Source organism: Gymnodraco acuticeps, unplaced genomic scaffold (assembly GCF_902827175.1).
Source record: "Gymnodraco acuticeps unplaced genomic scaffold, fGymAcu1.1, whole genome shotgun sequence".
Classification (NCBI taxonomy): Eukaryota; Metazoa; Chordata; class Actinopteri; order Perciformes; family Bathydraconidae; genus Gymnodraco; species Gymnodraco acuticeps.
Window position 1 is genome coordinate 133,241 of NW_022992009.1, and position 12,013 is coordinate 145,253.

Consider the following 12,013-nt stretch of genomic DNA (forward strand, 5'->3'; position numbering starts at 1 on the left):
CCGGGCGGCTGTATATATATATATGGATGTATAATAAGAACGGCGGGAGAGTGTTGAGTACTGGCACGGTGCATGAGTACCGGAGTACCGCCAGCATGCCGGTACTGAGCAAGAAGTGCCGGTACTCCATGGGTCAGAACCAGAAGTGCCGGTACTGCGTACCGGTGAGTACCGGCCCAATTCCAGCACTGCGGCCTTGAGTGATGGGTTAGTTGACTAAAAGCTTTAGGAATCCAAACTATAGCATATAATAAGTACCCTGTATCAAGATTGATGCAAAACAAGTGACATTTAACCTTTTTAGAGAGATTTAGCAAAAGGAAACACTTCTGGGGTCATTTGGGTGGATTTGTCATATCTCTGGCCCCCCTCGGTCGATTTTGATGATTGACATCTCTTTTTAACCGTTAGACTCGCAGTGACCACCAACTGGCGGCCCGCGGGCCACATCCGGCCCGCCAGATATTCTCATCCGGCCCGCACGACGGGGGTGACTGTGGCGTTGGCTGAGTGGTTACTGCGTTCGCCTCCCACCCATTTTTATTTTTTACAACGTCGTGAGTAAGGTGCAGTACCGGAGTCCAACAGAGAGGCAGCAGCTGCGGGACAGTAGACTGCGTACTGCGAAACCTTCCCTGCCTTCAAGAAGAAGTGACCCTTCGTTGTGAAGAGTCTGCTTTGTGTGCTCCGCAGCAGTGCGACGGAGTCCAACAGAGGCAGGAGCTGCGGGACAGTAGCCGAGAAGCAGGGTTGGGTTGTAACCATAGACTGGTTGTAACGGAATACATGTAACGGCGTTACGCAGAATATAAAAATCAAGTAGGCTAACTGTATTCAGCTGGCGTTACATTTCACAAACGAGTAATCTGATTACAGTTACTTTCGTAAACCTGAATTGAATACATTTTGGAATACTTATTGGAATTATTGGTGGAAAAGTTTCCTCACAAAATGTAATATTCATTACCGGCTGAACTGTGTGCACACTGCACAGCGCTGCAGCATGTCTGTGAGCGAGAGAGAGGTGCAGCTTGTCTGAGGCCCCGCCCCCGCACGCAGTGAGAGAGAGAGATCTCTTTTAAAATATATTGAAAGTTAGAAATGGAGATGGTTGGATAAAATGTGCAAGATAACGTTTATGTAGCATTTCTTTATTGTCGAAATTATGACATTTCATAACTATCAAATCAAAGTGAATGGCCTGCTGCTGCTGAATGCATGGGGCAAGTGACTGGAACAAGTTTTACAAGTTATTACATCATTTCAGATAATAAATTAAAGGTCCGCTGCAGTACCTGAGCGTGCTCCACTAGCATTGTGGACTATATCAAAATCACTGGCCCGCGATTGTGTCTATTGGATACATTTTGGCCCTTGGACAAATGTAGTTGGTGATCCCTGCGTTAGAGCCAATAGAATCGAGCGGAAGTTCCTAAAATCCATCTAAACATTACCCATTGGTGAATGAGAGTGATGCGTAGCCAGAATGCCCAAAACCGGAAGCTGTCATACACTGGTAGCTATCATATAGAGTGGCGAAGTCCCTCCCCTTCCAGTGGACCTCTATGGGACCTTATTTCGGAAAAAGTATGTATTGAAGTCAATGGGGAGAGAAAAGTTATCTTTCAATCCCGTTTGAATTGTGCCACGAATTACAATTTAAAAGATAATTTTTGCAAGTAACAAAAAAAAACGTTTTGCCGTAAAACTGTGAAGTAAGACTTTTTTTGTGTGAAACGCTGAATGAACTACATCTCTGGTCTCGCACAACAACACACGTCACCAAGATGGCCGTCACTACTGTCTTGTCAACTAAACGATTGACTACCCTCACTATCACCACAATGAAACACGTCCAGAAGAATGTCATGCAAAGCTGCCTGCCTGCCTTCCTTTGATTCTCTCTGAACTGCCTGGTCTTTTTAATGTTTAATGTCAACCATTTGTGCAGATAGCATGAAGTAGAAAAGATCACCGATGCTAATGTAGCGTTAGCATGTCTCCCCCGGGGGCATCCGGGCTTAAACGGTGTATTATAGAATGATCACATCGGTGCGACAGTACTCTTCAAAGGGTTCACGAAATATGACTACTACTCTTACTGTTTAACATTTTGGCTTACCTAATGTTACTTAATGTTAAAGGGCCCATGACATTCTTTTCTGGTTATTACCAGTCCCCTTGTGTGTTATGAAGGTTTGTATGCATGTAAACGGTCTGCAGAGTCACAAACCCTCAAAGTACACCCTGTAGCGAGTAAAACACTAACACAGATAATACCTGTCTATGCTGCCCCAGAACGCCTCGTTGGACATTTCTCTTTTTCCATTGTTTGCTTCCTGGGTTCTGTGACGTGTGAACACCCAAATCAACAACAAATGACCGGATTGGCCCAAATGGACCAATCCGCGGAGCACCTCACACACCAGGATCCCTTGGCTAACTAACAGGGAGTCCCATTGACTTGCATAGAGCTGCCTGAACGCTCGTAATAAAAAAGAGAAATGCTCTCCGCAGACCCATGCTCACAGCGTTAGAAACCTTTTTCTTTCTCAATATCAAGCTACACTTATTGTTTTTACTTCGGCTGTGAGTGTTTGTGTGTGCTCAGGATGAGTTTCGCTGTGTCTCGTTGTATCGCCGACCCGGAAACCTGTCCGCTCCTCGCAGCAGCAGCCTCGCAACGTCCCGACCAATCAGAGCACACTGGGCTCACAGGGAGGGGGGGGGGGCAGGAGCTCCAACAATTGGATGGAGGTGGGAGGTGATGGAGAGATTCCTGAAGAGCTCTGCAACAGGGAATACAAAAATGATGTCCTTAACAAACCCGTAGAGAGGGGGGATAATCCACACTGCATTCCAGGGGGGGGGGGGGAGCCGAGAAGGAAGTGACAAAGGAAATAATAGTGCTGTAACTGAATACATTGTAAATTGTACTCGGGCATTGCACATGAATTAAAAGTAGTCATATTGACATACCAACAGCAGAAAGATCAATATCAATAGAGTATCGATAGTAAAAGGTAAGGGAAAGTCAAAGAAAAGTCCCGTAAAGTTGGGTAAAGAAAAGAGAAGCTAAAGAAACTGTGAAACTGGGAGCTCTCTGTGAAGTTAATGAACTTGTTTCCCGACTGGCTGGACGAGGACAGAAGACAAGAGAACAAAGAGGAGAGACAGATGAAAGTCAGACGGTTGAAAGTGATCAGAATGAAAGCAGAAGAGCAGTCAGTGAATGAAAGGAGCGCTGGGAGGCGTAGAGGAAAATATGCAGATGTGGGATGCTTGTTGCTACGGAAACCTGTAAACACTGTCAAAAACATGGCGACTGCCAGGGGGATGACATCAGCAGTGGCCCACAGCTGTGACACAGAGAGATTGGGGAGTGGGCAAGGATGTATACCAGACGAGCAGATAAACAGCAGAATGTCACAACAACAACAACACGGATTAGTCTTTATTTTCAACATGCTGCATGTTGGAAATCATGTTTTATGTTCAAGTGGTTTATGAATCACGTTTAATCAGACTAATAATCGTTGTTTTCAGTCCAGATGATTCCTAAAAATAGATGTTCACTTCTCAATCTGCAGACGTACACCAGTCACAGGCTCAGTATTTCAGGAGCTGCAAACAATTATTATTTATTGTTTATTTTTGAGGATAATGCCTTAATCGTTTGCACTTAAAATGTTTAGAAATGTTTCCAACAGAGGTTTCCAGAGCCAATGTTGGCATCTTAAAATGACTGGTTTGTTTATAATTCAGATTCATTTAGTTTGTGATCATATTAAACAAAAAAGATGGAGAGCATTTTGCTTTAAACGATCATTTATCACTATCCAAATATGCTGAATCATGTTGGTCGACAAATCATTCATCTTTTCTTTATTCTGTTATTCTAATCATCTAACTATATCATTTAACAACTACTTTGAATTATTTAAGTAAAATGTCAGGATTATAGTACAATGATCTTTTTATTATATTTATTTACAACTGTTAGACAATAAAAGCAAAAGGAACAGTGGGTACTGTAATTTAATAAAGAAAGTAACTACAACATAAATATAACTCGGTCAATCATCAATAATTAAAGGGGTACAGCACCTCTTTTCACCCTCTGTCTGAAACCATGGCCGGAACACATGGATTTTAGCCTTTACAGCCATTTACATGCACTAAAACCTATAGAACACACTACAGGAGAGGGACAACTCCAAAAAGCATAATAGGGCCTCTTTAAGCTTCTATCCTCTATGCCAGGGGTTCCCAAACTTTGCCATGCCAAGGACCCATATAGCATTATCCTCTGGCGGGGACCCCCCTGTTGCAATTTTTTAGTCTAACCCTTTTTAAATGATGTGTACAAGTGCCTCGCGATGGAGAATGCAGTGCGTTGCCACTACATTTGGGGCCTTCTGCTTTATCAAAGCTGTCACTCCGCTTTCTTTGCCTGTCATAGCCGCTGCCCCATCTGAACACACACCCACACAACGAGACCAGTCAAGTCCATTAGAGATGATGTACTCATCTAAAACTTGGAAAATGTCTCTTCGTGTGGTCCTACCTTCCAGTGCTTTGCAAAATAATATTTCCTCAACAAAGTTGTCTTCTGATATAAATCTGATGTATGCAATCAATTCTGTGACATTTGCTACATCCGTGCTCTCATCCAGCTGCAGAGCGAAATATTCACTAGCTCTCACTTGCTCCAAAAGCTGAGCAGATACTCAGTTTCACTCTCAGTAGCGGCAGCTCAATTCTGATTGGCTTGAAGGGCGGTTGTGTGATTCAAAAACAAAAAATATTAAAAGATTGGCATCAAAGGACACATAGATTGATAGATATACAGTTATTAATAACATCAACAAAAAAAAAAACTTAAAAAAAAAAAAAAATCCCGTTTCCCTCAAACTTTGCGTGAACCCCCTGGCGCCCCCTGGCGGCCCCCCGGAGGGTCGGGGCCCCCACTTTGAAATACACTGCTCTATGCTACTCCAGTTAGACCTCATTGTGTCCAGAATGACCTGTGGTCCCTGAACGCCCCTCAGAAGCACCACAGAGACCGGACTTGTTTTAAAGCGTATCAATAATGTATTGGACTTTCAGTTTTTATGATGTCACCTTCATTCATTCATATGGACAGGGATGAAAGCTGATCCGGCACGACCTCTGAGGCTCCATAGCAACCAGCTGTGGTGCGTTTACTGTACAACACGGTATCCATTCATTAAAAAACACCAGCGCCGTCCTCACAGTTTAGAAACTGGTGAGTAAGCTTTTAAATGATGGGAAGTTTCCGGTGTTCAAACAAATAAAGGGAATAATAAAAAGAACGTTGTGCAGCATGAACGGGAATGACAAATTGGAAATAAATGAAAACACCGAACACAGTCACGATAGAGTCTGTAATGACAGACTGGCAAGCATTATTTAAAATGTCTCTTTCATGTATTTAGTTTTCTAATCAGATTTTTAAGAACTAATATGTTTGAAAGTCTTTGAATAATAATAATATATATTTGCATAATAATCTCCCCTTGGCATTTTTGAAAAATACTTATTTAACAGGACAAAACTGCTAGCCCTGCTCTAAGCGAAATAGAAGTCAATCAACCAATTCTTCGAAAAGTCAATTCATTACATGGATATTTTTGTTGTAATCTGCACGAAGAAAGTGTAACGACAAGTAAAAAAAACATTCTACAAACAAGCTCAATGAAATAGCTGGAGTCAGCTGCTACACTGCAAAAAATGAATTTTAAGAAAGAAAAAAAACTTGTTTTCGTCTAAAAAGTCAAATTATCTTGTTAAGAATGTTTTGCTTAAGAAAAGTGGTGAGTTGGGTCGAGTGGCGGGGGAAGCCTCTGGATAGACCTGGTAAGCCCTAACGTGTAGTTTGGGTGAACTGGGAACGTCTGGAGGAGGCCCAAGTTCAGGAGGCCTTCAACTCACACCTCCGGCGGAGCTTTTCGGGCATTCCTGTGGAGGTTGGGGACATTGAACCAGAGTGGTCGGTGTTCAAAGCCTCTATTGCCGAAGCCGCGGCGGGGAGCTGTGGTCTCAAGGTCCTAGGTGCCTCAAGGGGCGGTAACCCTTGAACCTCCTGGTGGACACCGGTGGTCAGGGAAGCCGTCCGACTGAAGAAGGAGGCCTTCAGGGATTTGTTATCCCGGGGGACTCCCGAGGCAGTTGCAAGGTACCGACAGGCCCAAAGGGCAGCAGCCTCATCCGTGGCCGAGGCAAAGCAGCGGGTGTGGGAGAAGTTCGGAGAAGACATGGAGAAGGACTTTCGGGCGGCACCAAAGTTGTTCTGGAAAACTGTCCGACACCTCAGGAGGGGGAAGCAGGGAACCATCCAAGCTGGTTACAGTAAGGATGGGACGTTGTTGACCTCAACTGATGGAGTGTTAGGGCGTTGGAAGGAACACTTTGAGGAACTCCTGAACCCGACAACTCCGCCCTCTATGTTAGAGGCAGAGCTGGAGTATGACGGGGGATCAACACCAATCTCCCGGGGGGAGGTCACTGAGGTCGTCAAACAACTCCACAGTGGCAAAGCCCCGGGGGTGGATGAGATCCGCCCGGAAATGCTGAAGGCTCTGGGTGTTGAGGGACTGTCATGGTTGACACGTCTCATCAACGTTGCGTGGAAGTCGGAAACAGTACCGAAGGAGTGGCAGACCGGGGTGGTGGTTCCCCTTTTTAAAAAGGGGGATCAGAGGGTGTGTGCCAATTACAGAGGCATCACACTACTCAGCCTCCCCGGGAAACTTTACTCTAAGGTACTCGAAAGGAGGGTCAGGCCGATTGTCGAACCTCAGATTGAGGAGGAACAATGCGGATTCCGTCCTGGTCGTGGAACGACGGATCAGCTTTTTACTCTCGCAAGGATCCTGGAGGGGGCCTGGGAGTACGCTTATCCGGTCTACATGTGTTTTGTAGACTTGGAGAAGGCGTATGACCGAGTTCCCAGGGAGTTACTGTGGGAGGTGCTGCGGGAGTATGGGGTGAGGGGGTCTCTACTCAGGGCCATCCAATCTCTGTACTCCCAAAGCGAGAGCTGTGTCCGGGTCCTCGGCAGTAAGTCGGACCCATTTCCGGTGAGGGTTGGCCTCCGCCAGGGCTGCGCTTTGTCACCAATCCTGTTTGTAATATACATGGATCGGATTTCGAGGCGTAGTCATGGGGGAGGGGGTCTGCAGTTCGGTGGACTAAGGATTGCACCACTGCTTTTTGCAGATGATGTGGTTCTAATGGCTTCATCGGTCTGCGACCTTCAGCACTCACTGGATCGGTTCGCAACCGAGTGTGAAGCGGCTGGGATGAGGATCAGCACCTCCAAATCTGAGGCCATGGTTCTCAGCAGGAAACCGATGGACTGTCCACTCCAAGTAGGGAATGAGTCCTTACCCCAAGTGAAGGAGTTCAAGTATCTCAGGGTCTTGTTCTCGAGTGAGGGAACAATGGAGCGTGAGATGGGCCGGAGAATCGGAGCAGCGGGAGCGGTACTGCAGTCGCTTTACCGCACCGTTGTGACGAAAAGGGAGCTGAGCCAGAAGGCAAAGCTCTCTGTCTACCGGGCCATTTTCGTTCCTACCCTCACCTATGGTCATGAAGGATGGGTCATGACCGAAAGAACGAGATCGCGGATACAAGCGGCCGAGATGGGTTTTCTCCGCAGGGTGGCTGATGTCTCCCTTAGGGATAAGGTGAGAAGTTCGGTCATCAGGGAGGGACTCGGAGTTGAGCCGCTCCTCCTTCGCGCCGAAAGGAGCCAGTTGAGGTGGTTCGGGCACCTAGTTAGGATGCCACCTGGGCGCCTCCCTAGGGAGGTGTTCCAGGCACGTCCAGCTGGGAAGAGACCAAGGGGTAGACCTAGGACCAGGTGGAGGGATTATATCTCTTCGCTGGCCTGGGAGCACCTTGGGATCCCCCAGTCAGAGCTGGTTGATGTCGCCAGGGAAAAGAAAGTTTGTGGCTCTCTGCTGGAACTGCTACCCCCGCGACCCGACCACGGATAAGCGGGAGAAGATGGATGGATGGAAGTATTCTTACTTTGAGAAAATACATCTTACTTTTTCTTATAAAAAAAAAAATGCTGTCTTATATTGAGCTAGACCATTAACAAGTTACAGCATTGGTTTGCATGAAACAGATTTATTTTTTCTTATTTTAAGAAATAAACCATCAAGCAACTTCTCAATTTAAGAATCTGATGAAATGACACCAATTTTACATTTCATATATATGTATTCATTGTCGAGAGCTGTCTATTCACTTCTCACATTGCCATTGAGACAACTGCGGTGTGGTACAACACACACATACCAAAAATACAAGTAGAAGTATTGCACGGCACTCATTGATCAAAATTGAAAACAGTTTAAAATGACCACGCAATGTTGTTAAATGTGTTCATGTTTGAATAAAAAAAAGTCTAATATAAGAATGTTTCTGCTGTCTTAATTGAAGACAAATGCAATTATATAGAGGTATGTGGCGCAGTGGAGTAGGGCGTTGGTTCAAACCCCACTGCAGTCAGCATGTCGTTGTGTCCCTGAGACACTTCACCCCAAATTGCTCCTGTGGGGATTGCCCACAGTATTGAGTATGGAAGTCGCTTTGGATAAAAGCGTCTAACAAGTGACATGTCATTTAATGTAATATATTATGCCAATTCAAGAATGTAATTGTTATTGTAAGCTTTATTTGCTGATTTTTAAACTTAATTTAAGAAATACATTCTTAGTCAACTCAACCAAAACACTACATTTGAATTTATTTTTTCTTAAATAATGCAGGAATCATTGCTTGTAATAATCAAAATGTGCTTACATTTTTTTGTCTAGTTTCAAGGACCATTACGGTCTTTCAGTAGCTAGATTTTAATTCTAGTTTTAAGAATTCTAGCCAAGCAAATGTGGCTCCCCCCATTGGCAGATTGTTTTGCTTGTTTTTGGAAAGGCCGTTTTTGCAGTGTACTGGCCATCATTCTGTAATAAAAAATAAAAATAGATCCTTAAATTAATTCATTTACTTTCATTTATTTGAACAATCCTTTGCATTTTCTTTCCATGTTGTACAGAGGAGTCTCTTAACTGTAAATCAAAACACAGAACATCTTTCTGCTGCATTTCAACGGTTTATTTTTAGAAAATCAGATCTTATATTGGCTTCATGGTCCAATCAGGGTGCAGCAGTCACTGAATAATGTCAACATTCAATCAAATACGATAAGCAACAGTAAGAACACTTTCAAGTTTGTTTCCCTCAGGATTGTTTCAGATCTGCTCCAGTGAATTCAGATTTTGGAAACTCACGCAAGTAAAAACACATCAAAACGGCTATCCACACACACATGACGCCCTGCGGTCAGCACAGTGTTTCCACTCTTCCAGCACCTTAACGAAGATGAGAACATCATGATTTTGTATTGTTATTACTGAGGATGTGTTTCCCTGCCTGAGATTGCTCCAAGATTTAATTACCAGCCATCAGTGACAGAGGAAACAAGAAATTGTTCACTTAACACTTGCGGAGGACTTAAAAACTCAGATTCACTGTTAAAACTCGATCATTTGCTATGCTAACGATGTGACCTACTCTCAGAATCCCTGAGGAGATATATATATAAGGTTCTATATGTGACATAAAGAACAGTTATATTGCTGCGATCATCCATTTGCTATTTAAAAAAAGAGTAGAGTATCTGACACTGTGTGTGGTGTAATCCAAGCTTCTCTCTGTTTTATTTTGGTAGCCAAACTGGCTAGTTTATTGCCACCCCTCTGCACTGTGCTCATGTGTGGGTTAATGCTAATATCCATCCGGATCTATGGTTGCGTTTAGCTATTGAATCTGAGCTCTGTCGGCAGAGTTAGCAACGTTAGCACAGATATCTGCTCTGTCACCTCCATGTCTGCTCCTGACATCAGAGGTCAGAGCCTTGTACAGGCATCCCTGCCCTGATTCGATGAAAGAATAAAAGAATGACGAGTATTTGATCCTGCTTTGTTTTGTGCTGGACCACCACATATCAGTCTTACCAGTAGTCAGTGGACCTCAAAGGATGATCCATGCAGATTTAAACCGACTGTCATGTGTTTTGTTTCTTTTGTCTTACAGAAGGAGAGTGAGCAGCAGATCAGTGTGCAGGTGGGGGGCAGCCTGACCTCCTTCACCCAGACGGGCCTGGCAGCCGGTCAGGAGTACACCGTCAGCATAAGCGGAGAGATGGAGGGCAGGAGGGGGGCCGAAAGGACGGCGCAGTTCATGACCCGTGAGCTTTCTACACTTATTCGTCCTTTATTATATCAAAATCCCATTACTTTTCAACACAGGGATGGCAAAGCTGTGGATATCCAAATAACAGGGCTTAGAATGGAATTCCTGTTTGCACATATCAATAAGCAATACGTTGTTTGTACACTTTTTGATAAAAATCATTATCTTGTAGTCCATTGAATAATGTCTTGAAATGATCCTGTCATTTTACTTAATTGGCTGATCTGCATAAATAATTGTGAGCATTAAAGCAGTGTAGCATGACTTAAAGAGCAGTTGCAGATACTCTTCTTCATATCTCAAGGAAATTAGAAGACATTATTCTAAATAAATGATATTGATAAGCAGTGCAAGATGAAGGCTTAGCATCAATACAAAACAAATTGGTTTCATTATGTGTTGTGATTTTACATTCATCAAATATGGCAGATGCTGGAACTGCAAGTCGAATGTATTGCAGTTGACAGTGATGCTTTAAAATGTAAAACCAGACAGTTTAGTAACGTTTCTGGTAAAGAAAAACAAAAAGAGATTCTTACAAAAAGATTGGTCTCATGAGTGGCTCATATTGCCAAACTGGCAGAGAGAGTTTAAACATTTCCCTCTCACTGCCCTTCCTGGGAAAGGTGTCATCTGTGGCAGCTCAAGAGGTGTTAGTGTTAGTTTAGGAAAGTTAAGAGCAGGAAATGTTCTGATCCAAGTCTGCTGGGTAAATTAAATAGTGCACAGGTGTGTGTGCCTGCTTTTCTATATGGATTCACTTAAAGGTAATATGATGAAATGAGGCTCAAGATGTGTCTTTCTATTCTTATTTGTCTTCATCTTCAGTCATCTCCGGTCCTACTAATCTCAGAGTCGTCAAAACAACCTCCACTACTGCAGTGGTCCAATGGGAGCATTCGCAGGGTGAGATTGACAGGTACCGTTTGACCGTCACGCCCAGCGATGGAGAAGGAAGGAGTGAAGAGTTGACCATCCCACCTGGTCAAGACTCCGCCCACATTGAGCAGCTGGAGGCGGGGCGTTTGTATGACATCATACTCGAAGCTGAGAAGGGCACGAGTCGGAGCAAACCAGCAACCACTCAGGTCACCCCGGGTGAGTACCAAAAAAAAATAGATCTGAACGCTTTGGTTTAAAGTTTGATTTAAGACAGCTTTGACTATAAGATTAGGTCCTCTTTCCAGAAAGAGGTTTATTTTAATACTCCAAGGATAACATATTTCAGATCGCTGAAACCTTGTAATCACTAGGGAAACAAAAGTGGATTATAACACTGTTGGATATAGCCAAAAAAGTAATGCACACTTTCTCTTATTGTTTTAAGAAAAGCCATGGTAAACAGCACTTCTAGAAAACTATTGCGCCGTTTTGAAAATCTATATTTGTGTTTTTAAAGATTAGCGTGAGGAACTAAAGGGCTAAAGCCACATACAGGAAGTTTAAAGTTTAATGTTCTTTTTTTGGCTTTCTTATGTGATGAAAAATATGAATAATGCCAAAAAACACCAGACATATATTTAAAGTGTTAAACTTGGTCTTGATGTCTTTTTAAGATCCCCAAAACCGGCTACTTTCCTGTGTACTTCGACCTTGCTTGAACTCATTGTGAGCAAGTCAACTGTTTCTCTTCCAGATGTAAACAGGTGAAAACAGACTTGGTTCAGCTTATTTAAACTTTATGTGTCCAGACACCTCGTTATTCAACATAACATATCATTGAAAA

General features: G+C 43.7%; 1 protein-coding gene across 3 annotated transcripts in view; it reads left to right on the plus strand.

Annotated features, from left to right (window-relative positions):
- LOC117536485 (tenascin) overlaps window positions 1–12,013 on the plus strand; it is an 84,198-nt gene that overhangs the window by 42,674 nt on the left and 29,511 nt on the right. For all 3 annotated transcript variants that reach the window (XM_034201386.1, XM_034201388.1, XM_034201387.1), the window contains 2 exons: window positions 10,129–10,282; window positions 11,116–11,385. In XM_034201386.1, the coding sequence (XP_034057277.1) occupies window positions 10,129–10,282; window positions 11,116–11,385 (424 nt within the window). The remainder of the gene's footprint in view (window positions 1–10,128; window positions 10,283–11,115; window positions 11,386–12,013) is intronic.